The sequence below is a fragment of the Lathamus discolor genome, chromosome 6, assembly GCF_037157495.1.
Source record: "Lathamus discolor isolate bLatDis1 chromosome 6, bLatDis1.hap1, whole genome shotgun sequence".
In the NCBI taxonomy this organism is placed as follows: Eukaryota; Metazoa; Chordata; class Aves; order Psittaciformes; family Psittacidae; genus Lathamus; species Lathamus discolor.
In genome coordinates this window covers 87230560-87258442 of record NC_088889.1, presented here as the reverse complement: position 1 = coordinate 87258442, position 27883 = coordinate 87230560, and the positions used below count along the sequence as shown (strand labels likewise).

At 40.8% G+C, this 27883-nt stretch overlaps 1 protein-coding gene across 4 annotated transcripts in view; it reads left to right on the top strand.

Annotated features, from left to right (window-relative positions):
* Positions 1 to 27883, top strand: part of MAD1L1 (mitotic arrest deficient 1 like 1) — a 378161-nt gene that overhangs the window by 18559 nt on the left and 331719 nt on the right. For all 4 annotated transcript variants that reach the window (XM_065684510.1, XM_065684508.1, XM_065684507.1 and 1 more), the window contains exon 10: positions 19162 to 19248. In XM_065684510.1, the coding sequence (XP_065540582.1) occupies positions 19162 to 19248 (87 nt within the window). The remainder of the gene's footprint in view (positions 1 to 19161; positions 19249 to 27883) is intronic.

The window sequence follows — 27883 nt, the reverse complement described above, 5'->3', positions numbered from 1 at the left end:
TTCTCTTTGCCATTAGTGCTTTTGTTTCCATTTGAATATATCAGAGTAATAAGTCTTTGAGACTAAAGGAAAGATAAGGAAGAGTGTAAAACATAATGGATGAACACCTGATATTCAGGCATACTGAGGCTGTAATGTATAATCAGAGACAGAAGTAGGCAAGCTCACATCAAAAAGATGTCTGTCCTTGCTTTACATTTCAAAGCTCTGGGACTAGTTAAAGAAACTGTCTTTCCAGGATCACAGATCTGGCATTCTGGAGGCAGAGAAAACTATTGAACAAGAGCTTAGCACGTTATCCATCTTCTTTGTTGCATAATTTGAGGAACTTCGGTAGTTTGCCTACAGGAACTGTGTGGAGAATAATGATATCAAAGAAAAGATGGATGATTCTTACCAGGGGAGTAAGAACTTTACTTTGGAAGATGCCAGTGGACCCTTTTAACTGGGAAATATCACTTCTTTTTCCATCTCACTTCCATTTTCATTGTTTTTATCTGAATATAGAACATTGTCCCAACTTGAATATAGAGTCACTTCCCAAATCAATAAACTTAAGGTGCTTTTTCCAGTAGGAACAAAAGTGAGTTTAGAAATGTGTGCTGGTGGTGTCTTCTGCATAGCTGGTGATTTGTTTGCTACAGGGGACCCACCAGTCAGACACTTCTAAATCAGTGTTTGAATGCTGTTGAGAAACAATTGGCTGAAAGTAGCTTGCCTTCTTCCAGCATGTAGTGACCCATGTTATGTATAAATGGCTTGAACTTAGGTGCTCACTCTGCTGTGAAGGAGAAGCTTTCAGAAATACAGAGGCTTTTATAAAGAGCCACTTTTCCTGCATTAAGCAGTCCTGTTTGCCTTAAAGTGAAATTATCATTTAAATAGCAGAGACTAATGAGCAAGGGGATGGTTTGCTGCTGTCAGAGAACTCAAAAAGCTCATCCTTGATTCTTATTCAGCCTCTCATTTGGCCATTTGCACAAACCCAATATCACTGTAATCTCTAGCTCATTTTAATTTCACCTTTGCATTTCCATTTCAGCATCTGTCAGTGTTTCAGTTTTAAATTTTCTTTTGACGTGCTGTGCCTTCCCTCTCCCTTAGATGTGCAAGGAATCTACCTCCTTCGGTGGATCAAGGAGTACCAAGGTGGATTGTACCAGGCTAAGGTTTTTTTTGTCTGGAAACTTGATTAACTCTATCAAATAAAACACAATAGATCTTATTTATTTGAACTTCTGAAATACTTGCTCAAGAGAGCCACTTGGGAAAGTATAAACCATGCAGGAGAAGATGAAAATGAAACGAAGAATTGTAGGGTGTATATGGAATTATTTAGGCAGGGATAGATTTAATATTGTTGAAGGGTAGGTATAATTCCTCAAAGATTAGCCTTAGGATCTGCTTTATTTAGTATTTCTGTTAATGGTTTTGGTGCAAAAATTTGGTGTGTGCTGATAAAACTTGGCTAATGATGCCAGGTTCAGAAGATTTGTAATTGCCCAAAAGCTGGGTGTGCAGATCTGACTGGCCCTAAGGATTAGAGTAAAGAAGTGGGACAAAATTCAGTGAAACAAAGCACAAGGTTCCATGGAATTGGGAGCTGAATACAAACTTCTTTTGTAAAATGCAGTACGTGCAGTGGAAAGGACTAGAAGAAGGGCTCTGTACTTGTTTACAACAGGATGCCTGTTAATTCACATGCATAGGATGCACCAGGAGAAAACTTCCAGGAAGATGGAAGTGTTCAAGTGCCTTTATAGATGGCCTGGGAGGTGCTGCTTGGAGTTCTGGTCATACTATGGAGGAAGACAGTGGGAGGTGAGTGCAGAAAAGGGTTGCTGGTAGGAGCCCAAGAGCCTCCTGAGCCAGTGGTGAGTGGAAGGATGGGCCTCGTTTAGCAAGGGCTGGCAGGAGATGGAGGAGAGAAGAGGTTATTTCCAATGCTGATATGGATAGCTCAAGGATCCTGTTTTCAAATGGAGCTTTCTGTGGGGTTAGAATAGCTTGTAGAAGATGGAGCCAGGCCTTTTCAGCAAGACAGAAGATAAAACATGCCCAACTATTTCTTGTAGCCAAAGCAGTTAAGAGCTGGAGGTGTACAGAACCTTCTTTCCTTCTTTGCCACTGATGCAAAATGCAGGGAGTGCCTTGGCAAATTTTTTTTGTGTGTTTGGGTGTTTTTAGTGTTTTTCTTTTCTCTCTAGTGGCTGCTGACATACTAAGATGTGTTCTGCACCTATTTTGGTCATTACCTGGCATTGAAATGTTTGTTCTAATGAAGTCATGTCTGTTGCACAATGGCATTTTGTAAGAAGATGATACATTTTGGAATAGCACGTTAGAAACCTCTGCACACTGAAGCAGCTCTCAAGTTTTACTGCCTCTTGCTATAAACGGAAATGAGATCTAACAAGAGAGCCTGACCTTTCAACAGCGATACTTTTGGCTTTTCTAGAAAGGTATTTACTTGATTTCAAGCATCTCTTCTTTCCCTTCCAGTACCACGTCGAGTCCATCCTTACAGATCCTCTATTCTCAACGCTTTTGTCAGTGAAGTTTAACAATTGCTGTGCCTCTTTGTGGGAAGCAGTTGGCAAATATTGCAAGAACTATGTTCTATCATGCATTGTTCTTGTTGGAATTGCTTTTGAATTCTCATTACTTGTTTAAACTCTCTTCCAGAGATACTCTGATATGAGCAGTGTAGTGAAAGGAAGATCAGTTTTTTTGGGTAGGAAGAAGTAGGAAATTTTGGATTTTTCTGAATTACACCTTCCTGATCAAGTTAACTTCTTTTCTGTTCTGATGACGCAAATCACCCTCTTTCTGTGGTACATGTGATGCTGTTCAGTGAGGGCTTGAACTCATAGAATCACAGAATAGTTAGGGTTGGAAAGGATCTTAAGATCATTCAGTTCCAATCTCCTGCTGTGCATAGGGACACTTCACATTAGACCTTGTCACCCAAGGCTCTGTCCAGCCTGGCCTTGAACACTGCCAGGGATGGAGCATTCACCACTTCTTTCGGCAATCAATTAATTTAGACAGTTTTCCTTGATAACCTCACAGCTCTGTAATTAGGTTACTTCAGAAGATGATACTTTAACCGGGTTACAAATTTATCTTTTTTAGTCAGCTTTGTAAGTACATTTACACATAAAATTTCTGCATCCTCTTTGTATTCCCAGGGGCAAAGCTTTGTGGCTTCAGGTGGGTTTCTGCAAATATAGCAGCCAAGGCTGGTGGCATCAAGCCTGTTTTGTGACAAGCCTTTCATTTAGGCGTGATGGTTTCCAGTGTGACTTTGGCAAAGACGTCATCTGCCTTCTAGATAGCTGGCCTCTTGTCAAGGTCACACAACACCTATTGGCTCACCTATCTCAAGTAGCTGGCAAGGGAAATGCAATTGGCACTTCTTAATAACTGATCTATTTGGAAGGTTGGTAGAGAGGAAGAGTGAAAAGTGCTCTGAATTTGTTTCTTTCCAGTTGGGTAGACAAAGATATTGGAAAATGCGTGTGCTCCCGTTTATGGCTTATGCGAACTGCTGAAATGTGCTGTTTCTCAGTGTCAGTCTTCTGACTGTAGTTACATATTGAGAACAGCTTCTTTCTAAAATGTTTGTCTGTTTCTTGAATCCTGTACAGTTGTTTTCCATGATGGTGTGTCTAGATCAGTAGAGTTTCATGGAATGTCAGGTTGGAAATGACCTCAAGGATCATCTGGTTTAGTCTTTCATGGCAAAAGCATGGTCTAGACAAGATGTCTCAGTGTCCTGTCCAGCTAAATCTTTAAAGAGTCCCATGTTGGGGAAGAGTCTGGAGGATACAAAGCAAATCCTGAACTTTGCTTTAGTCAGCCTTTCTGCTTCATGTTTCCATGATGAATGTTAAGTATTTGCCAAAAGTCACTTTCATGGACAGTCTCTAGTACCGTATGATGTTTGTAGGTAAGTGTCAGACTGATTTGGTAGTACACAGTGTTAAAAGAGCTGCAGTTTGTGTCTAAGACTGTAAGTGTTACAGAATAAATATTTGGCCCTTAATCATTGAAACATCCGAAGGGCAGTTCACAAGGTTTTACCATTCGTATCAGTCCATAGATTTGTCAGGGAGAACAGGATTCTTTTGGTATTAATTTGGGACCCAGATGCCCAGAGAAGCTGTGGCTGTCCCATCCCTGGCGGTGTTGGATGGGGCTTGGAGCAACCTGGTCTAGTGGAAAGTGTCCCTCTGCCTATGGCAGGGCGTTAGAACTGGATAAGCTTTAAGGTCCTGTCCTGGGTTTACCAGGAGCCGTTTTGCTCCTTCTTAGTAACTGGTGCAAGCTCTGTGTTTTGACTTCCAGCCTGGGCAGAGAGCTGATAATACCGATTGTTTTTAATTGTTGCTAGGTAATGTTTATTCTGGCCAAGGACTCTGTGAGTCTCATGCTCTGCTGGGGACGAGGGAGGCCGGGAGGAAGCAGAGACAGGACACCTGACCCGAACTAGCCAAGGAGGTATTCCATACCATAGCACGTCATGCCTGGAGGGGGACTGGAAGTTACCCGGAAGGGGGCAGGCTCTGGCTCTTCGGGGGGGTCGAACTCGTTCGGCGGTGGTATCGTATTCTCTTGTTATTTTCTCTTATCAATATTATCATTTGTGGTAGCAGCAGTGGTTTGTGTTATACCTTAGTTACTGGGCTGTTCTTATCTCAACCCGTGGGAGTTACATTCTCCTGATTTTCCTCCCCATCCCTCCGGGAGTGGGGAGGGTTGGGGGGGGGGGGTGAGTGGACGACCTGTGTGGATTGGTTTAAACCACGACAGGTCCCTTCCAACCCAAACTCTTCTGTGATTCTATTATCAATGGTGGAACTAAAGCACTGTATGGAATTGTATCTGTTGGGAATCTTGCCAGCAGCCTCAAATTGCATGTGGGTTTTCATAGGTTTAAGGAGCTGTCTCTCACTAGGTTCTTTCTTGTCCTTTTCTGTGCTTCACTGGAATCATTCTGGTCGTGTGTAAGCTGTCCCCTGCATTTTCCATTCTTCCTGTGCTAGGGGACTTTAAAGCACTCAGCTGAAATGAGAAGGAAATAACTACCTTCTCCTCCACAAACTGCTGTGTCTGTCAGAGGCAGCTCGAGGGCTCAGGTTGTCTTGCTGTTGTGGGAGAGCTGCAGTTCCCTTCTGTGTGAACAATAAGCTTTGTATCTGTTTGTACAGTAACGAACTGCTTTTGTTTCTTTCAGACTGTGCTCTGCTGTCTGGAGCCTTTCCATTGACAGACAGCCCTTGCCAAATTAATTTTATTTAATTATCTCCCAGGGCTAAGCTTGAATACATTTGGCGTTAAATTCCCTGTTTCTCCCCTCTTCTGAACGAAATGGACTTAATATCCTTGTTAAAATCTGATTAAAACTAAAATTGAGTTTTTTGAAGTCTGATTATCCCATGAAATGGAATTTTTAAACCTAATAATGAATGGATTTGCATACATTTTGAGCATCATTGAAAAGAAAGTTGAAATAAATTTATTAATGAAATTTTCTTCTGCTGTCTCTTTGGGCCATGACGATTGCTGGCAAGTGAGGTAGGAGAAGGGAAAGCGAGAATAAAATCCCTCCCTCTTGAAATAAATCCTTTTCTCCTCCCAAATTAATTCCAGGGCTGGTTTGACCCTGTCTCATTTCTATTGCTCTCTGCCACACAGCCCAGTTTAGGTAATTGATGGGTTTTCAGAGGGTAACTATACAGTTGAGCTGGTTTTGTGTATTTAAAGGCTTTGTGTTTTCTGAAGGGAGGATGTGGGGACAATATTTGTTTCAACTATTATGTTCTTCCCCTTCATTTCTGAGGTAGCCCTGATACAGAATCAATACGCAGGTCTCATTTGTCCTTTCTGAGAAGCTCTATGGTTGAGCTTTTATTCTAAGCCTGATAAAAAATGGATAGTTTTACAGGCTGTGGTGAGTGTGCACATGGGATTTGTGATTGTTTATGTAGTTCCCTGGGTTTGAAGCAAAAAGTTTCTTTGTAGGGATACATTTGAATCTTTTTAGTACTGTAATTGTGCCCATTCCCTCAGGGTTTTGAAAGTGAAAAAGAATGGATGTAGCTTGCCTGAGTTCAGCTTCAGAGGGCAGCCAGATGCCTGTGCAAAGAGGTATTGATTTCACATGCGAAACCTTTCTGTATGTTTTTTGCACTGATTGGATAGTTAAGGAGATGTCCTGATATGAAAGGTAGCACTTCAAGATGTGGCTGCTTGTTTTGCTCAGTCATCCTCTTACTTCAAGGATCTCACAGAGGAGCTTATAAAAAGCTCTTTGCACACATAAGCATTAGTTACTTGAATTTCAGAACATCTCTCTGTCATATGTATTTGTATGAAGACAGGCTGAGAGAGTTGGGGCTCTTCAGCCTGGAGAAGAGAAGGCTGCGTGGAGACCTCATAGCAGCCTTCCAGTATCTGAAGGGGGCACATAAGGATGCTGGGGAGAGACTCTTCATTAGGGACTGTAGTGACAGGACAAGGGGTAATGGGTTAAAAGTTAAACAGGGGAAGTTTAGATTGGGTATAAGGAGGAAGTTCTTTACTGTGAGGGTGGTGAGGCACTGGAATGGATTGCCCAGGGAGGTTGTGAATGCTCCATCCCTGGTGGTGTTCAAGGCCAGGTTGGACAGAGCCTTGGGTGACACGGTTTAGTGTGAGGTGTCCCTGCCCATGGCAATGGATGATCTTAAGGTCCTTTCCAACCCTACCTATTCTATGATTCTGTATGCTGTGTGCAGATTTTTTTTTTCCTTATTACAGTAAGTGTGGTAGAAGAAAAATTTAACAGTTCAGAAATCCTGATCTTGGTACATGACTGTGCAAGGAGTAAATGCTAAGCATGTGCTGAATGTTCTCTAAGCATCTGCATTTGCAAAGTTACTCTGATCAGGGGGATTTGTTTTCCATATGCCTTTGTGGTTTTGCTTTAATCCCATCTTTGCAAAGGTTAAGTATGGAACACAATGGGTGGAGGTATTGAGTTCCACAAGAAGTGCATTATTCTGGCACTGTTTCTTTGGGATGCTTCTGAAGTGGAGGGTTTTATGAGGGAAGCTGTAGATCAGCAGAGGAAGGAGGCTTGAGCTGTTTGGAGAAGGCTTTTAGCTGGCAAAGGCTTAGATTATGCAACAGAATGGTTGAAGTAAATAAAATATTTTCTTGGTAGCATAGCAGGAAAACTCGAGAATTCAGAATTAAGATGAAAAGAACTGAAGTAGCTCTGCACGAGTGACTTTGAATTATTTTGTGATTTAATGGCTGTGGCTTTCATTTGTGCTTGTTCACTGAAACTGTTGTCCAAAGTAGATCTCTTCAGCATCAAAGTTATTCATACAATAAGTATTATATAGGACTGTCATTTACAATTAAGTTATAAATGCTTGGCAGTATCTCCACAATCAAGCTCAAGTGGAATCTGAAGAGTTAGGAATGTCAGATGCATCTTTTTCTCAAGTGTGGAGCTGTTGTACTGCAGTCGTGGCAGCAGTGAGCAGAATCAGGAAGCTGCAAGGACATCTCCAGTGGGGGTAGACATGGTGAAGACTTCTAGAAGGCTGTTTTTGATTCATTTTTTGTTGTCTGGTTGATTTTTGTACTGTTTGTTCACCAAAGAAAAAGTAACTGGTGGTGGGTAGGCCTATATGCTGTATTGTGCAATGTGATGAAATAAGATCTTGAAGATAAATGTGCATGCAAGGAAGGAGGCAAAAGTGGTGTGAAACCGGGATGTTTGTTTTAATGGAGAGAATAGAAACTCCTTCTCTTCTGTGAATACATTTCAAACTTCCAGAACTTTGCCATCTCATTTCAGTAGTTCCTCCCCTGGCAGCTTCCAGCATTGAAAGTGACTGAAGCATGATGACAGCAGTAAGCCAAGGTGGTGTCAAAGTGCTTGTGACACCAGTCCAGTCCGTATCTTAATCCCACTCACAGGAGCCTGTAGCAGTGACACAGGGAAGTCATAACTGCTCTTGCCTGCTCTGACCCCTGTGGCTGGTGCAGGCGCCGAGCTCGTACCAGTTTCTGAGAGCAGAAGGAGAACAGTAGTTGCTGAACTGCCACTGTTTGTGTCTTTAATATGATCACACTGTCGCAGTACCACTTTCTACAAACAGGCCTCAAAGTTTGCTTCTGTTTCCTACTGACATTGTTTGTGGATGATGTTGATTGGGGTTTGGCTTTCACAGGCAGGTTTATTAGATCTACTTACCTCTGACTGCTTTGGCATGCTCTAAGACTCAGTTATCTTCCCAGCTTTTGTTCTGAATGTTCATCGTTCTTGAGGTCGAAACTTCTGAACTATATAATCCAACTCTAGTTTTGGGAATGAGAGACTGAGGGGTTGGTTTCTTCTTTTTCTGTTTGGTGTGTATGGGGGTGTGTGGGAGGAAAGGATAAACTTACTATTTCAATCTGTGCTTATTGCCAAGGCTGAAGGCTACTGTTTTATTGTCACGGTATGTCAAAGGACTTGGGTATAGCAGTCTTCAGATATCTGAAAGAGGGCCTACAAGGATGCTGGAGAGGGACTCTTCTTCAGGGAGTGTAGTGATAGGACAAGGGGTGATGGGTTTAAACCTAAACTGGGGAAGTTCAGGTTAACTGTAAGGAATAAGCTCTCTACTGTGAGGATGGCACTGGAACAGGTTGCCCAAAGAAGTGGTAAATGCCCCATCACTGATAGTGTTCAAGGCCAGGTTGGACAGAGCCTTGGGTGACATGGTTTAGTGTGATGTGTCCCTGCCCATGGCAGGGGGGTTGGAACTGGATGATCTTAAGGTCCTTTCCAACCCTAACTATTCTATGATTCTCTGATATGATGTGCTTTATATGTGCAGCTTGCGAGATTGGGATGTTAAGGGAAGAAAGTAGAACTTCAAAATGAAGTGAGATTGATGCGCTATGCCCTGGAGGGAGAGTGGTTCTGAGGGCTGGTGAGATTGGAATTTTGAGTCTGTGGTACTGAGGCACCAGCACCAACCACAGCAACAATTTGACATTTTGGGTTCTTCTGTTCTGACTTGTGTCATCTGGTCTATACTGGGACTGCAATGTTGAGGTCATGCTATGTCTCATGTTTATTATTAGATGCCTGGAGCTGATGTGTTAATGGGCTTCCATAAAACTTTTAGTCTGAAATGTTATTTGTCCTTCACTTTGAATAGTAAATTTCTAGAAACTTAGGAAAACTTTGAGAGAGAACTACTGCATTTGTGCAAAGTTCTGAATGCTTTTTTCAGCTAAACAGTTCAAAGAGTGCATCTCACTAATCAGAGGAATATTTCTGCGTCCCTGGGGTGGTCACAGTGCTTTAATTGGAACTCAGGCTTCTTTGAAGTCCTGTTTAAATCCCTCCCTGAGCTGGGGGAGAGGAGGTTTGAAGGCAGCACTGTAAATCTGAAATGTCTTTGGTTTATTCGCATGTGTCTGGGGACGCGTGTAATTCATTTTCCTGCAGCTAAGCTCACTTGCCAGCTTGTGGACAGTTGAGTGAGAAATGTGCTTCATTAAGTGGGGAGGCCTGAGACAGGCAGTAGGGGTTAGAGATACTGAGCTCTTGTGCTGGTGGATTTGTTAAAACCAGTAACGGAGCAACAGGCTCTGAATGGGAAATGAACTTGGTGGGAAATGATGTGATAGCTAAATGAAAGGCTAGACTAAGCAAAAACCTAGGATTTAAACTCATGTTTTAGGATTAACTTATTAAGTATAGCACTCAAAAATAGTGTTGCATACTTACGTTTGGGTGCTTTACAAGGTAAGAAACAAAAGATTTAGGGTATAGCTCTTGCAGCTAATGACTTCAATCATCCTTTAAATCAATATAGCCTTAATTTTACTTACATTGGATTTGAATTACAGAGGTTTTTGGGTGTTCCTATTCAGATTGGTTAAACTCTGTACCTCAGATTCTAATCACAGAATGCTTTGGGTTGGAAAGGACCTTCAGATCATCCAGTTCCAACCCCCTGCCATGGGCAGGGACACCTCACACTAGCCTAGGTTGCCCAAGCCTCTTTCCAACCTGGCCTTGAACACTGCCAGGGATGGAGCATTCACAACTTCCTTGGCCAACCTATTCCAGCGCCTCACCACCCTCATGGTAAAGAACTTCTTCCTTTATATCTAACCTGAACTTCCCCTGTTTAAGTCTTGCTTTGTCTGGTTTCTTGCAAAAACTGGTCTTACCCTGAGTGTATTACATACGTACTGAATCCACCACGAGTGAAGCCGCAGTGGTAGCTGATGCCTTTGTGCCAGTTTAATATAAGCAACTTGTAGGAATATGCAGATACTGACAAGTATGGCCCTGAGGCATTTTCTACTTTATTTGTTCCAGTGTTAATTTTCTTGATAAATACAATCATTTATCAGCGGTGTGTGTTCTGTACATCAGCAAGGTTTTTAACCTCCCCCATTTAGGATTTTTCTGCTCCTGTCAGAGGTGAGGCGTTGTGCTGTGAAAAGCTTTGAAATAATCTGTGCTTGAGCTTTATAGTTCCTAATTAAAGCAACAGGCTTAACTTCAATTTTCTGTCTGAAAGATATTGATATTCCAGCTGAACACAGAAGCAGTTCTTTCTAAAACTCTCATCATAAATTTACCTGTGACTGGTGTTATTGGGTGATATTAAAAACCCAGTTAAAATAACTTATACTGTAGATTACAGTTGCAGGTTAAAGTGGGCATTCCTGCCGTGAGATTGAAGAGGTATGTGATTGTAATCAGAAGTAAATAAGAATAATATATGGGCTGTTAAATCTACTTTTATATAAAAGTGCCTGAAAATACGGTCTAGACTCTCAGAAGAACCTTTAGGCTGTCAGTAATAGTATTTCCTCTTGCTCAAGATTAGGGATTTTGTGTTACTGCTGGCTAATGCTTGCAGCTGATAAGAGCCTGGGAAAACAATGTGATCAATAAAGATGTTGAAACCAATACAGTAATTTAGGGACATTAATATTCTGCAAGTTTATCTCGGATAGGCTTCAAAAGAACAAGGCTATCAATTTAATGAGATCTGTAAAACAGCCAAAAATACATATCCTGTCAGTATCTCGTCTTGGTTACAGTGTTAGCTTCCTTTTTAACAGACAGAAGCCCTGCTTATCTATAAAAATGATGTCTCTGTGCTAGTGATTTCCATGTGAGTAGAAGTTATGCCAGAAGGGTGTGTTGGATACATGTGAGTTGTGGGGTTTTTTCAGAACAGGGCATGGCAGAGTGTGCTTGGGTTGTTTTGAATGTGTCAAGCAGAAATAAGAGGTTTGGAGTCAGTACTTTTTGTATCTTATTCCTTATTTATGCTACAAATCATTGGCTTTTTTTGCCAAAACCCCAGTGAGTGGCAGCTGAATGGAGGGCTGAGGATGTTTTGCTCTGTACCAATTGGTCAGCTGTAATGTGAAACAGCAGAGCAATTAAAGGCCATTCCTGTGGGTTAGCAGCAGTACAAATTGAGCTTGTGTGGGGATATATTTGTCATTAGTAAGAGCTCAAGATAGTTTACTCTGTTTTTCTAGTTAATTCTGTTTCCCTTGCTCCTTATGTACTTTCTCTGCGGTAGAACATCTTTTTTCTGTTTAAGGCATGGGTTTGTTTTGACTCTTCATGAACTCCAGTCTTGACAGTACTAAACAAGACTTTGAGAAATAGCAAACAATTACTCATCAACATCAAACCCCAAAGTGCTGACATGCTGGTGGATCTCTTGCAATATGAGAAGCTTGACTTCTCACCAGCATTTGAGAGCCAGACTGACAGTTCATGTGTCTCACCCGTGAGCCCGCTCATTGCTTTTTCCATATGCCCGATGTTACCTGTCTTGTTGAGTGTAGCACTGTGAGCTCAATGAGAGCTTGAGGATATGTTTTAATGAGAAGACAGCAGAGGTGCTTAACAGCCTCCTGTTGAAAGGGGGAAGCTGGTTCAGACCTTCAGTGGCAGAAAATGAACTAAACAACCCCAGTGACTGCCACTTCAGTGGCCACAGGCAATTAGATTTGCTCCCCTGCTCTCACTGAACTGCACCCAGAGACGAGAAGCCTAGAAGCCTACAGTGATGACTTGGAGAGCTGGATCCCTTTTGGTAAGGCTGTGTAACAAGCTCAGCCATGTGCTCTTAACAGTTTTCCCATCAAACTATAGAAAATTGCTTTTGTTTCGTGATGAACTCTGAAAGCTCTAAATTGCACATCATGTGATTCAGTTTGCGGTGACCAGACTTCTGGGAGAAGATTAAAAAAAGTAAATGAAGAAAGAAATCTGACTTTTTTTTTAATCTTCCCTTCCAAATCAGCAGGTTTGACACTACTATGTATACATTCCCTCTCCTTGGTCTATTAAAGCCTTTCACTTGTAAGGATACACTCAGCTACACATTGTATGTGCTTATGGAGTTCCAGTGGTTTGTCCTATGCTTGCTGTTAGAGCAGCGGTAGGGATGAGAAAGGAGTTTGACGTGTTGAAATGACAGCCAACTAATTAGTGTTTTTCGAAAGTAAGAATAATTTTCTCTTGCTGAGCTCTTAAATACATCTTTAAAATAGAAATGAAACTTGAAAGATCATTTCGTATGATGCCATATGTTAAATTTGGGAGGAGAATTACTTTCTTCATTTCAAACCCCCAAAAGTCTATTGACTGGAGTCTAAGATAGTTTCCTTCCTTTTTTTCCTCCCCTCTTCACATTCTGGCTTGATTGGATTAATTGCTAATTTTGTTTCAAGAGATGTATCAATTGTCTTTAGAATTGTCAAGACACTTGTTTGTAAGAAAGCATTTTAAGTGTTTATAAGTTGTTGTTCTGCTTCAAGTGCTTAATGGGGACGTTTGCTTTGGTAGAGAGCAATTGGATTTGTTGATTCTATATACACAAATATGAGGTTTCCCTCCTAAGTGAAGGGAATCTCAGGAGCTGAGATTGCTTATTGCTTTCAGTTTACTCTTCAGGTTTCCTCCCTTCACTGTACATAAAACATTAAGCGTGCAGTTACTGGAGAAGGTAGTCAAGGTATGCCTTAAGTTTGCTTTTCTGACAGCACTTAGCACCTTCCTTTGCATGAATAAAGGTGATTGCTCTTTAAAACTTTGTAAAGTGTTATGAAACACTAAATATGTCCTATTTGCATAGGAAATGTTGGCAATCTATTTTTGTGAACAATGCAGGTAGCAGGTTCCTTACCATATGGTTTAGTTAATTTAGTCAGCAATAGAAAAGGAAGATGTAGGCATGTAGACATTAACAGATAGGTGTAACTACCTGCACTGGAGGTTGGAGGGGCTTTTTCTTCCATGAGAAGTCCTGTTGTGAGTCTTGATTCTCAGAACTTCCAAGGCTGGATTTTAGTGGCAATGTTCTCCTCTAGCCTGGCAAAGGGGAGCTAAGGTTTGCTTCCAGGGAGGTGATGCATATTTTCAGGGGAAAAGGATGTGCAGCAAGATGCATCTTCTGATACAAACTTTGAGTTAATATGACCAAATTAAACTGAAGAACTCCATGATGCTGTATCTTGGGAAGTCTCTATGTGCTGTTGCAATTACTGCTATTTGCTGTCTTGAAGGGCAGGTTGTCACTGGAACTGAGCTGCTTTTGGACTTGCTGGTGAAGTAGAGAAAATAAGTGGGAGTCCTGTAAACCAGAGATAGAGGAGTTAAAGTAGAGCTCAAATACACAAAGGATGTTTGGGAGACTCACTTCAAAGGCACAGGAAGAGACGATTACACACATCCCACAGCCTTTCTAATCACAGAGAAATATTTAAAACAACTAAAATGCCTTTCCAAAAGTCTTCTGTTGTTGTCATGTTATCAGGCTGTGTTTGTTCTTCAGATGCTGTTGTTTTCCTGCCTAGGAAAAAGATTTTCTGTTTTTAAAGAAGAATTTAATGTCCTTCTTGGAATGGAGAACTTAAAATCTTGTGTTTCTTGTACATAATACAAGTAAGGAACAAAATCCAGCTTTTATACTTTTAGAAGACTGCCTTTGAAAACCAGATCAAACTAAAACACAACAAGAAACCTACCAAATGCAAAATAAAAGGGGTATTTTTCCTGGAGTGAAGAGAAAGTAGATGTGCCCTCCCTTTCTCTGCCTGATTCTCATAACAAACCCTTTACTAAAGATGTCTTGTATTTGGTCTTTGTCAGTTAAATATACTTAAGTGTAAATGAGTTTCTGGATCCAGTTAAAATTCTATGCCACGACTCGGAATGTTCAGTTTCAATTTAATAGGACTTAGTTGAGACAACCAAATCTGTGTCATCATGTATTCATGCTGAGTTAAAACTATAGAGAGAAGTATTAATCCAACAGGCTTCCAAAAACTTTGTACTATAAATGTGCTATTAGTTTGGTAGTTTCAAACAAATGTAACTTTTAAAAGAAGCACTGAAGAACTTAGTCTTCGAAAGTGTTGACCGAGTGCCTGGTTTTCTGTGTAGTTTTGCTTTTATCTTGTACTTCCACGGTTTAATGTCAGATATGCAGCTACAATCAAACCTCTTGCTTTGCTGTGAATTTTGAAACACTTGATAGAAGCAGTAAGAAATTGCTTACTAATTCTAATAAATTATAAATTAAAAAATGTTCCAGTTTTTACTTTACCATCTTCATCTGCTTACTGAGTTTTGGCTTAATGGTACTTCAGCAGCTAATTCTCAGTGTGTAACTGTGCTAGTTTATACCGAAATGGTAATGAAACCTGAACCAAGACAGTTCAACAGAGCTTTCTGCAAATGCCTGTGAACTGTCAGCTGTGTGCATTAACAAAAATGAAGGCATAAAATACTGTGTAAACCATTTCCCTTCTTAAAAAAAGAGTACCAGGGCTGCCTGAAAGTCACTGAATGACTTGAATGGGCATCCCATTAAGTCAATTTTTTACTTCATTTTAACAATTTTAGGCTTCTATCATTCTCAAATTGCTTCTTTTCAAATTATCTGCACTTCAAAGGAAGTCAAAATGCTCTGGTTAACAGCAGTTTTGTCCCTCTCCTGCCTTGCTGTGCTGCTTAAACTATGCTGGGCTAATTTGTTCCTTGAGGGCAAAAAACCCCTTGTTTCCCTATTAGGCTTAAATTCTCCTGGTTTGGTTGGTTTTAAGTGTTTCTTCAGTGTTACTGCAGAAGGAAGTGTGGTCTGGGGATGGGTTGGTGCACAGAGGAAGAACATCTGCTTTTGGCTCATTGTGCCTTACCCAGGAACTGAAGTCAGGGATTTAATCTGCACCTACAGTTTGGAAGCCACTGTGTTCTGCATGTTATCTTTATAATGACATAGCATGTAATTCAGTTTTAATAACGTTCTGCTCTTGAATCGTACTGTGAAGTGTTTCATTTACAGGATTTTGCATGGCTTATGCAAACTTAAGTGTGGGGTTTTTTCATGGTTCATGGTCTCCAATGTTACTTGGAATCATAGAATCATGCTGTAGTTTGGGTTGGAAGGGATGTTAAAGCTCATCTGGTTCCATGGGCAAGAACACCTTCCCCTAGACCAGGTTGCTCCAAGCCCTATCCAACCTGGCCTTGAACACTGCCAGGGATGGGGCATGGCGAAGGAAGGAGTCTGTGGGTTTGCAGGGGAAGCACAGTACACAAAGCAGCACCTTTTCAGACAGGTATGTTTAGGTAAGGATAGAGTTTCAAACTTCCCTCAAGTAGCTGCGGTGATTCAAGTAGTGCTGGTAAGATGTATTGTCATACAGATTCTCCTGAAGGCGGCTGCTTCGCTTTTTCATACTGGGTTTGATAGCAAGTCTTCCATGGGGAATGGACAGAGCTTTAGCAAAAATGATATTCAGCTAGCCCATCAGGCAGTGACTTTCAAGGCCAGAACATGTTAACGTGTGTGTTGGGGTGCTGCCATTTCTTTCTTTGTGAAGCATTTTTCTCAGAAACTTGTGAAACAGAAGTGTATTACAGTGAAGAGGGGTGCTTCGTGCTTGCAGTGCTTTGGAGTTGATTGGTTCTCTTCAAACTGAAAGCTTGTCTGCTTTAATTTCATCGTGCAAGCAGTGTCATTCCTTTACTGGAACTGTGTTAAACTGGCTTTTGCCGAATTGTCTGTGATCAGGATAGGATGTAGACCTCATAAATAGGCTTTGAAACCTCTCAGTAGAGATACTTAACAGCAGGGTGCATGCAAGAGGTGTCTTTGATCACTTGGTATGATTTAGTTTTACAGAAAGTGAACTCTTCTTCAGAGGGGGTGAATACCCTTTGACTTAATTTTCTGTTCTGTATCTGTGCTGCTCCACTTTTTAAAAGAGAATAGTTTCTAATGACAATGAAACATCCTCCAGAACTAAGTATAAACCTGAAGCTGCCAATTGCTGGAACTGAGATTAGAAGCTGCTTGTTGATTTGAATTGCTGAACAGATGAGGATGAGTGGTTTTCATTGGAAATCCGTCAGTAGCTATCTTTACTACAAATCTGTGGCTTTTAGAATCACCTCTTTTTCCTATTGGATGAATTTCAGTTCTCTATCTCAGTCCTAGTACCTTATGGTAGGAATTTCTGAGAAAATGAGAAAAGAAAATCCAGGCAAATATACTTCTTCTTCCCTGCCCCATTTAAGAAGTATCTGTGCAATTATTTCATTGACCAAACACTTAATTTTCATATTCCAGGGACCAAACATTGGGGTTGGGGACTGGCACTCCACATGGCCAGAGAGATGCCTGATAACAACTATCCTTGTGATAAATCTGCTATATTTGGGTGCATTATGAGAGGTTTGGAATGGCAGTTTTCAGAGCCTTATTGACTGGCATTAGATTTTACAGAGATTGTCTATACTGAAATTGGTGTGTCTGCTTACAGCTACTTTTTGCCAAGCAGACTGAGCATACCCCATCCATTTCTGTCTGATGTTTTCTGGTTTTTAGCTTCTGATTACTCTAGTAAGTGAAGGAGGATGAAGTGGAAAGGTTAACATAGGGTTTTTTTTCCCCTCATCAAAACTAATACAAAGTTGCCTTTATCCTTATGTTCTCCTTCCCTTATGTCTCAATTTTTCTGGTTAGAAACTACTGTGAAAGAGGACATCTGTTTCCTTAATTTATGGCAAAAATCTTGTGTCAGAGGTCTTCTTCCTGCAGATAGAACCAATGTTGAAATCAGATTGTAGCTTTATAGGCTCCTCTTCCAGGTTTTTTGCTGTTCATTCCCCCTGCTGCAGACATAAGAGCCTGAGAAACCAACCGTTTTCCATTTTCTGGCATATGTTGCCATTAAATTCTCCGTTTACATACTAGTAGAAAGACCCTAGTCCTCCAAGCTGGAAAACAAACTTAGACCACTGTTAGATTTGAGCTCTTCAGAGCTGAGATTCCAAGAATCCAGTGCTGTTTTTTCCCTTGCTCTTGGGTTATGTGGAGATGTGGCTTGCATCAGGCTGGGTTGAATTAATTTTTCAGTATTTGCTCTAATGCTCAGCCATGAAGTAGCCCTTACTAAAAACATGGGGAACTGCTTACATTAAAATCCCTTCAGGCTCAGCTTCAGGTGTTTGAAGTGTGTTATCTAGTACTGCAACATACTTGAAAACCCAGGTGTTGGCTTAAAATTGTCTTGTGTCTGTTACCAGAATGTGAAGTTTAGATGGTTTAGTCAAGCCATCTTTGGGTTGGTGTCTTGGTTTCTTCTCATAGTTTCCTTGGCCATCAAGTGTGATGTCTTTGAAGGATAATGTTTCATCCAGTTCTGACAGGTTTCTGACTGCTGCAGTATGTGTCTCCATTGCCTGAGGGGAGACCACATCCATCTGTTTTATAATATATAGACTGTTAAAACTTACATGTAACGCAAGTGGGTATTAGAGGCTTCAAAATTTGCTGAGGAAGGCTACCAATGTGCAGTTCTGGGAGCAAAAACAAAGAACCTTTGAACTTGGATTTCCAGAACTGAATCCTGACTGCATCAGGTCAGTTTTAACTGATTTTTCACCTGGCTGGAAGTGACAAAGAGGAAAAAGTGATGGCTTTCTGTATGTGTGTATTTGGCTGAAAGTGACGTCATCACAGAAATATCATCTTTAGTCAGAATCCTAATGGTCAAGCTGGAGGCACATCTAACCTGTTCAGTTTTTGGAGTGCAGGAGCCTTGTTGCAGGGTTGCATTTGAATACCGTAAATCTGATCGGGCTTAATTTCATCTGCCATCAACAGTGAAGCCTTGACTTGCATCTTGGGGGACATGACAGAATGAGTTTCTACAGATTTGATTCCTGCAAAACTTGCTTGATCCCATTCCACTAGCTTTCAGAATTTGTCACTGGATTTGATGGAAAAGCAAACTTATTCCTGACAACTGCAGAGCTGTTGCTAGCTGATCTGTAGCAATCTTTGATCTCTTTGACAAGAAAAGGTTATCAGAGTGGGATCTGAAATGTTACCAACAGCTGATGGGTTATTACTGATGTTTCCCCCCATGGCTCTGGAGTCACGGCTTATATGAACTCAGTATGTTGGTAATTGTGTGGGAACACTGCTTTGAGTCACCTGTGATGTAGCTGAACCTCTCTGCTATCAGAGGGTGTCCAGCAGTAGCCAGAGGTGTTGAATTGTGCAGTCTATATATACAGTTCCTCCTTTTCTTACCTTGTTGGTAATAATCCTGTGATCAAGTTCCACTGAGACTCTGTAGTTGAACAGCAATTAGAGTAACTCTGGGTGTGCTCACCGCTGTGTGTTTGTGCTGAGCACTAGGATGGGGAGGAGGAGATGGAACACCCATTTGTATGTGTGTTATAAAACAAGTTATATGTGTTCAAGTTATAAGCTGTCTGTTCATCTGCTATGAATGTTTGTGCAGGCTGCTTGCTTTGCAGATTTGGTCTTGCTGCCTCTGGCTTTAAGAGTTGGTTTATGGGTTGAAGTGTACAGTAGTGAGATTATGTGACTTGGATGGTGATTACAGCAATGGCTTTAAAATTTAAGCAGGCTTTTACTTAAGCAGGGTGCAGCTCTGTTCTTTGAGGGGCTGCAGCAACTTTGGGCTGATGAAATTGCCTTGTCTGCTTTTGGTGAGACCTTTTTGTGGTTATGTATGGAACACAGGTTTTTCAACCAATGATTTGTTAAAAGTTTCTATTTTGTTTTAATTGCGTAGGACACCGGATGATCTCTCCAGGCAAATCGTGGCCCTGCAGCAAAGGGAACTTGTGCTGAAAGAGCAGAACTCTACCATCACGAGCAGGTGAGTGATACCAGTAATGGACACTGCTAACAAAACGCCTCTATATTAAAGCGTATAGAAAGAAAACTAGGACTGCAAACTGAAAGAACTGCTCTTTAGATTTCATTGCTGTTCTGTGGAGACCTGTATGCTATCTTCTGTTCTTTCTCATGTTGATGAAGAGTTTATTGCTTACTTAAGTCCTTGCAGGAAGGAAAAGATGAAGGACTGTGGGTGGATGCAGTGAAGAGTTTATCCAGCTTGATTTTATGAGCTAAAGTGTTCACCATAAGGGGAAGCGAGCCGCTTTCCCAGACCACTTCATCTTGAAAGGGAGTGTCAAAGCAAAATGTGCAAAGTAGCCATCTGTATATGGATAGGGGAATAAGGGATCTGAGGACTGTGGTTTGACTACCTAAAGGACCAGTTTGTATAGATGATAGTGGAAAAGTTAGTTTGCCGTTTTGGTGGCAGAGTACTACTAGGCTTTGGGAGGAGCAGTCTGCTTATAGAGGGAAATCTGTATTTGAAGCTAGAGGCTGTTTAAGCCTTTGCCCTGGTGGAGGAGTATTTGATAGGGGAAATGCCAGAGCTTAACTTTCCAGACTGCACTGGATGCTCGTAACATTTCTTAACATGGTTCCGTAGAGTGTCAGAAAGTGCTTCTCATTCTTGGTGCACATACTCTTGCTTCCCACACTGGTTTTATTTCCTCACATTAGGATCCCATTGTCTGTTCTGTTAAAAACTATAACTCTCTTTTAAAAAGGCTCTTGGACTGTTTGTATTGCCAGGTTGTTCACTGACTTGTCTGAGCAACGGAAGTGTGGAGAATTTGGTGTAAATGTGTTGAATGTAAAGCAGTCAACTACTAAATAACTGAGCACTGGACAAGCACTCTTAGTTTGTCTTGGGCTGCATTTGCTAATGTCTCTTGAGGTATGTGGTAGATCTTGGTTCAAGAGGTGACTATGGTCTGGGCTCCACCTTACTAGTGATGGGCAGGGTTCAAGCTGGGTCTTAAAAGCTTTGTATGTGCTGCTGCTCTTAATGAAACTGTTTAGTCAGTTGAAAAATTGTTCGAGCCAAGTGTAAATTCCTGTGAGTGCAGCCAGCCAAATTGTCCTGTGGTTTCTGCTAAGAACTTTAAAAGGGTGAAAAATACCTCACCAGTATAAAAAAGACATTTCATATATTAAAAATAAACCAAGCAAACCCTCAAAGCCACAGTTGATGAAATGATCAAATGAAAGAATGATAGTTATGCTTGAGTTCCTGATTTATATTTGGTTTTAGGCTGCTTCTCACAGCCTGTCAGAGAAATGCTTTCTCTAAATGTATTAATGGCCAAAGGGAATCATCTGTTGCAAAAGCCGCCTTTTGGTAGTGCCTGTTCGTGCTGGATGTAATTGTGCCAATTTAGTTGAAAAATAAAAACATGATTAAGATTACTTTTTGATTTGAAGTGAAATGGGCTGTAAAGTTGCTTCAATTAAAGTTCTCGCATTTTCTTGATGCAATGCTGTGTGTAATTTCTGAAACTGATAATTTCGGCTCTCTCCTGTCACGTACCTTATTCTGTCTGAAAACGGAGGCAATAAGATACATTTTTAAAAGCCTTTCATTACAGATGATTTGAAAGTTCCCAAGAGAAGGTCTTTGGGAATAAAACCTTGTTAAGGAAGCAAATCTAATTTTCTCTTTTCCCTGAATCTTTTCCAGATTTAGCTGATGGTCTTTTATTTGTTTCATAATTGTGGTCAGAATGGTCTGCGTATTACAGTGACTTAATATGTGATCACGACTCCCTCTAGTGATGGAGCCCAGCTCTTATTCAGCTTTCTATTGTTATTTTCAACCACAAGTTCTTTTGGCCTTAGTTGAAATGTGTCTTCAGTACTGATAGCACTATGTTTGATTTATGAAGTTGTTGGTTATGTGTGTATAGAGCAATGTACAGAACAAAGACAAAATACTTTTTGCCTACCCTAAGATGCTTTGATTTAATTTTCTCCATTAAAATTAATGATTTTGTAGATGCTTAAGAAAACATCCTCAGAAGTTGTCATCTGAATTTAGTTTTATAGCAGTGGAAAATCACAGACAGTCCTGGTTTACCTGTGCAAAATTCAGTGTAGCAGAAGAGGTTTGAGTGTTGTATTAAACATTCCCTAAATGGCTGGTATTGAGTCTTTGTACACTGCATGTGTGTCTGGTTGTCCCTGAACTCTTAAACACAGGCAGAAGGATGCCTGGACGGGGTTTTTGTAAACTGATTATTCTTTCAGTCCTTTCACTGTAGTCTTATAGGTTTTTATTCCCAGTGATGGTACCTTCCCCTCATTGCTTAGTGAGTGTGGTAGACACTTGCCAGCTCCTGTTTGTCTTGCAAGGTGACAAATAGTCACCAGTTTCTTTTTGGTGAAAGGAGATGCTTGGTAGTGAAGCAGGAGCTAATTGCTATTGTAGCAGTCTATGAGCAGGACTTCACTTCAGAAAACAATCCAGGCATGGACAAGGTATCACAAGGGAACAGTTTGCTTTGTAAGGTCTCTTCTGGAAAAAAACCTGGAGACAAATCTAGCCCAACTGCTTTTCGGTGTCCTTCAGTTTATCTAGAATGGAAAGTTTTGCTGTTATGGTTTAACCCCATCTGCAGCTCAGACCTTCACAGTCACTTGCTCACTGCCTCCTGTGGTTGGGGTGAGAATGGGAAGGATAAAAGTAAGAAAACACATGGGTTGAGATAAAGACAGTTCTGTAAGTAAAGCAAAAGCTGCACACACAAGCAAAGTAACATAAAGAATTCATTTGCCACTTCCCATGGTCTGGCAGGTGTTCAGCCATCTCCAGCACAGCAGGGATCCATCATAGGTAACAGTCACCTGGGAGGACAAACACCATCACTCTGAATGTTCTCCTTTCCTCCTTCTTCCCCCAGCTTTATATGCTGAGCATGATGCCATATCGTATGCAATATCCCTTGACTTAATTGGGGTCAGCCATCCTGGCTGTGTCCCCTCCCAACTCCTTGTGTACTCCCAGCCAACTCACTGATGGGGTGAGGAGCAGAGAAGTCTTTGTCTCTGTGTAAGCACTGCTCAGCAGTCACTAAACATCCCTGTTTCTAGCACAGATTTGAAACACAGCCCCATACCAGCTACCGTGAAGAAAATTAACTCCACCCCAGCCAAACCCAGCACATATGGTATACCAACACACTGGTAACAACGCTTTCCAAATGGCATATGGCTTAATTAAACAGACTAAATTTATTTTGTCTCATTTTTCCATTCTTGAACTGCTCTCCATTTATTACTGTTTATATTTTAGAGCCAGTGTTTCTGTTATTAAAAAGGCAATAGAGTTCGTCGCACCACAAAAAGGCTATACTGCTGCAAATGAGCCCCTGCATTGATATTCCATTCCCCCTGCCTCTGGCTTGGGGGATCTGAAGGGCAATCTGTGTTTTGTGTAACTCCTGCAATTGCTGGTGTCTCAAGGCTTCCTAGAGATCAAATGGTAATGCATATCATATTTGCTGTACAGCTCAGATGGGATGCTTTTAGACACAGAACCACAGGACTGAATTTCCTGAACAGTGGGTTTAAATCAGTTTCTTTTAGCAGTGATTGTTTACATGTTGGAGTTGTGTAGGCTCCCTTGGAGCTTGCTATTTTTGCTAGGAAGGAAAACCTTCCTGTGGTGCTAGAATGGGGAAGAGGAGAAGCTCACTCTTCTACTGAACACATAAGTAGCAACTCAGGTCTCCTCTTTGCAACTTCAGGATTTCTGAATAAAGTAGCTGAAAGTGCCATTAATAGTGTGAGATGGAATCTCACTGCTGTTTTGGAGTGTGTTGCTACAAGTTGTGTAAATAGAGTAAATTGTACTTGCAGCAGTAACAGCAGGAAGTATCTTGGAGCTTTAAATACAGAACAAAGATAACCCAAAGGTTTAAAAGCTCAAAAGAAGATTGCTTAGGGCCACCTTGATAACCTGCTGTACCTGCTCTGCTTTTCAGGACAAGGTAATGAAAAAAGGGTGTTTAATTAGTGGCTGGGTTGAACTATGCAGCTGTCATTAGTGTAAGCACATTTTTCCCCCAGCAAATGGGTGCTATAGAAGTGGTACTTGAAATCTGCTTTTTCAGGAAGAGTTGATAGTCATAGCTTGTAATACGGAAAGCTGGCCAAGCAGTTTGTAAGCTTTTGTCTTGCGGAAAAATGATGTAGTAGTTACATTATTTTTTAAGAAAGAAAAGAGACATTTATTTTTCCAGAATCCTGTCTGCATATTTGCAGTCTCTGCAGAGATTTCCTACAACAATCCTGGCAGAACATTCTAGAATTTGAAATGTAAGGGAAAACTTCCCCTCTGGTCAGCGTTGTTCTCTGAGATGGCTGAGCAGGAAGGAATGGTACTGCTTTTACAGTTTGTTCTTTGCTTCAATTCTGAAAGACAGGCTATGAAAATAGACTGTTTTGATTACTTGCAGTCTCTCCCAAAATGATCATTTGTTTTCTACTTTTGCTTTTGTTATCTAAGGCTAATACTGACTTTGGATCATTGAGGTGTCTTCTAGGAAGTAAAATAAAAGGAAACAAGTAAAGTTAGTACTGAGCAGGATGAAGACACAAAGAAAAATGGAAGAGCAGTAAATCTTTGGTTCTGGTGTTGGGATCCTGGAGCTGATGGTTTATTCCCGTCACCTAGTGTCAGAAATCCAGCCATGTGTTTTGACATATAGTTTCATATGTGAAAAGAGATAGAATATGTTTAAGGAAATACTTTCAAATGCTCACAGAGCCCTGTTAAGAGACATGGTTGTTTACCACCTTTATTCATATAAATCATGTAAAACTGATTTACCCAAAGAACCTGCTGTGTGTGTTGTTGCTTAAAAATGAAATCAACTAAAGCATAGAAGGCTGGGGAATGTTAGATTGCAAACTGAACACAAAATGCTTTTGAGTTGGGCAGCAGGGATTTGATTTAATAAAAACCCCAATGAATGAGTGATGATAAGCTCAGAACTGTCCACCCCCGTAAGTGCTGTTAGCTCAGAAGTGTTGTAAACCTATTGCCCATCTTCTCTTTTCCTTGGACATCCCATGGAGTGTGCCAGTCATAAATTTAAATAGACCCTGTCGGACTTGCCTGTATCTTCTGGAAAGTTGGACAGAAGTTTAATTACAGTGAAGTGCCTTTTATCTGACAGAGAGAAGTGCTACCTTTTTAATAGGCTTTATGAGTTAGTTTGTGATCAAAAGCAGCACTTAATGTCTAATATAGGACGAGGTAGGGACTTTTTTTCTTCTCTTGTTCATCTCTGTGGCACATTGCACCTTGATTTCTATTGGAGGTGTGTGTGTACCTAATACCAGGCAAATGTTTATTCACAGTGCTTCAGGGCAGTATTAACTGCTGACAGGTTCTGCATTCATTTATAGAGTAATATTGTGAAGCAGTGACTAGGAGGTGTTGCTTTTTTTCTTCTCCAAAAGAAATCTTTCATGCATTTTTATACCAGGAGTAGCTGATGGGGTCCCGTCAAGTGACCAATCTACTACAAATAGACATATTCAAATAGTAAGCTTCCAGAGCAACATCTGGTTGTTTGTGACTCTAATTGGGTAGATACAAAGCTGTTCTAGTTCTTTTTTATATCATGTACTTAGCCCTTAGCAGAAAATAGGAAGGCAAAAATAATTTAGTCAAGACATTGACTTATGCTTCCAATTCTAAAAACATGGGATTTTGCCCAGACCTTTACTTTTCATGATTGTGCCATTTTTAGTCTGATTTCCTGAGGAAGTGAGGCTTATTACAGTGCTTTGTGTGTGTATGTAGATGAGATTGCCTGTGCCTACCCCACACTGTTGAACTTGCTGGTTGTGTTCTGTCAAGTTTAGCAGATGGGAGAGGTCTCAAAAATAACAAATTCCAGCAAGTTTAAGGAAAACAGGTCTCCATCTCCAGGAGAGGCATCCTGTTGCTGCAGAGGTCATGTCCTGTTAGGCACTAGAGCTCTGCAAGCCGAAAACTCCTTTTAAATGTCACACTGACAGGGAATTGCAGATCATGCCTCCTTGGCCACTGCTCATTCAGCCTTAAGGCTGGCAGTAAGGGAGCCCTGCTCTAATTCCACAAGAGTTTCTGCTATACCATGTTTCCTAAAGGCTTGTATTATTTGATAGTACTGTGTTAATGTTGGTATCGTTTTTGTGCTATTGGTATGAGAAATGAAAGTCTACTTGAGTCAATATTCATCTTTGGAGAGAGAGATTCAGAGGTAACCAGGTTCTGGAGCTTATGAAACTAGTCTTTTCCTGTTAGAAAGAAAATATATAGAGAAAGCCTAAAGAAAAGCCTACAGGGGACAGACATAGCTGTAATTGTACCATCCTTTCAGCCTGGAGCTCTGTACAAACTGCGTAGTGCAAAACCAGTAAAAATAATGATATTTGGTTTGTTACCTTGTATTTGACTGTGCTCCTTGGAAAACATTCAAGGCTAATCTGTGCAATGCCTCTGCTCAGTGCTCTAATCACTTCTAATGATGAACAAATTGTAGAAGCTATTTAACTCTGTTCTTAATACTGTTTTTTGTTGCCCCATGATTGTGATTGACACTTGGTGTTCCTACATCCCTGATGTGCATGTTGTTATAACCAGAATGAATGATAACTTTCATTTGTTAGCGTCCTCTGGAGACACTGATTCAGCATTCCCTTGGGTTATGCAGGTAGCAGCGTGTAGTATTGGCCAGAAAACTATGTAAAGATGATCAGTGAATCTGATAGGAAGCATAGGCTGTTCCTGCTGGCATATTGTACGGCAGACATGGTGTTTCAGCACAGAGCTGCACTGTGACAGTTAGGGAAGGAGCAGTCTGCCTAACATTTCATCTATGCGTAACTCACACCTGCACTATGAATCTTTCACTTGTGTGAGACTAGAATTCCTAAAAGTCCGAGGTGAAATAGTTGTATGTTAATATCAGGCCAGAGTTCTTGGAAACTAGAATGAGCATTTAGAGTGAAGTAATTTGAAGTCAAAACTCATCTGTTTTTATTATCCTTTTTAGCAGGGAGATGCTATGATCAAATTAATGATATACATGAGGCTGATGGGCCAAAGGAAATGTCCCACGTCCTGGTTATATTTGTGATGTGAATACAGATATACAGATTATAATCTCAGCTAAGCAGGAGGCAGCAGCACAAATAATATTCTACTTTGAAACCAGTAATATTTAACACCATGGATTCAGCCTGTTGCCAAGCTTTGCATAGACCTCTGGGAGTTGTAGAGCTTCTGGATTTCCAGTGCTTAGGCATTTCCCTTATTGCCTCTGCAATGGAGCAGTAAGCCTTGAAAAATTGTGTATGAGCTGGAAAAATGGAGGGCTCTTCAGTTTGGCGATATCTTTAGAATCAGTCTGGAAGGGATAAGGATGGTCCCATGGTTAAGGTAGAAGAATATGGCCTGAGAAGTCTGGAGTTAGTTTCTGGAGAAGCTTTGTGTTTGCTTGGCTTCAGCTGTGTCACTTCATGCAGTGACCCAAGATTCTCATAGTCTCACACAGAAGACCACATTAATGAGAATGAACATTGCTACATATCCTGTCTACCCTGCACCTAATTATTTTAAAGGCAAATAAAAACCATTAATTCCTTTCTATCTGTACCTATTAAGATTTTTTTTCTTCTTTAGTTCCCTTCTTTCCTAAAAGCAGTCATACACGTTTCTTCACATATAGTATCTTAAAATGATAGTACTGACCATGGCTCTTGGACTGTCCCTTTGAAATGTATTAGTTGTCAGCAGTCAAACAAGGTTGTGTATAACATTGTCTCTGAATTTGTAATGCTGGCACTGCAGTACAGATTTCCTGAGCAGGCATCAGGAGCCGGCGTGGACTGGTGGCAGAATGCCACTCATTTACTTGAACACCTGCTGTAGATTCCATAATAACAGGGGTCTCAAAGACTCTGGATTTTTTTATGGTACTGTCTATATTGTTCATTTTAATCATGTGGTTTCCCAGTGCTGAGAGGGGAGTGGGGACACCTGGAACACACTGAGACATTTTACCAAGGAAAGCATGAATTCTGTTAGGGTCTTGTGACTGCTGTGAAGTGGTGTCAGTTCAAACACTGCACAGAATATGATCCTGTCTGAAAAGATAGATTGTCTTGGTGGGGATGTCTCCATCAGTTGATCATGTCCACATGTAATCTGTGCTCAGCTCTCGAGCTAATTCCTTGTTTAACAGTTTCTCATCTGGATCACATCAACCTCAACTGTGTGACCTCTTCAGCCTGCAATTATTGGTATTTTCTTTGTGTTTTCATTTCAACATTCTCCGTGTCTGTATGCACATATTAATGTATAGACCATGGTGCCGTATAGTAAATGGAGGAAATACTGCATGTGTATAGCTGTTGGTGGTAGGAGGGCATTTGTAGCTATAAATAGTTTCCTAATGTTGGTGTTTTATCATCTATACAAAAGACATATGGCTTGAAAAGTTGAATCAAAAAGTAAGCTGCCTTGTCTTTTTTAGCTGTGTAAGGCAGAAAAAAACTTGTCATAAATTATAGTCAACCCCCCCACTAAAAAGCAGCTTTCTTTTGCTGCTCTGAAAGTT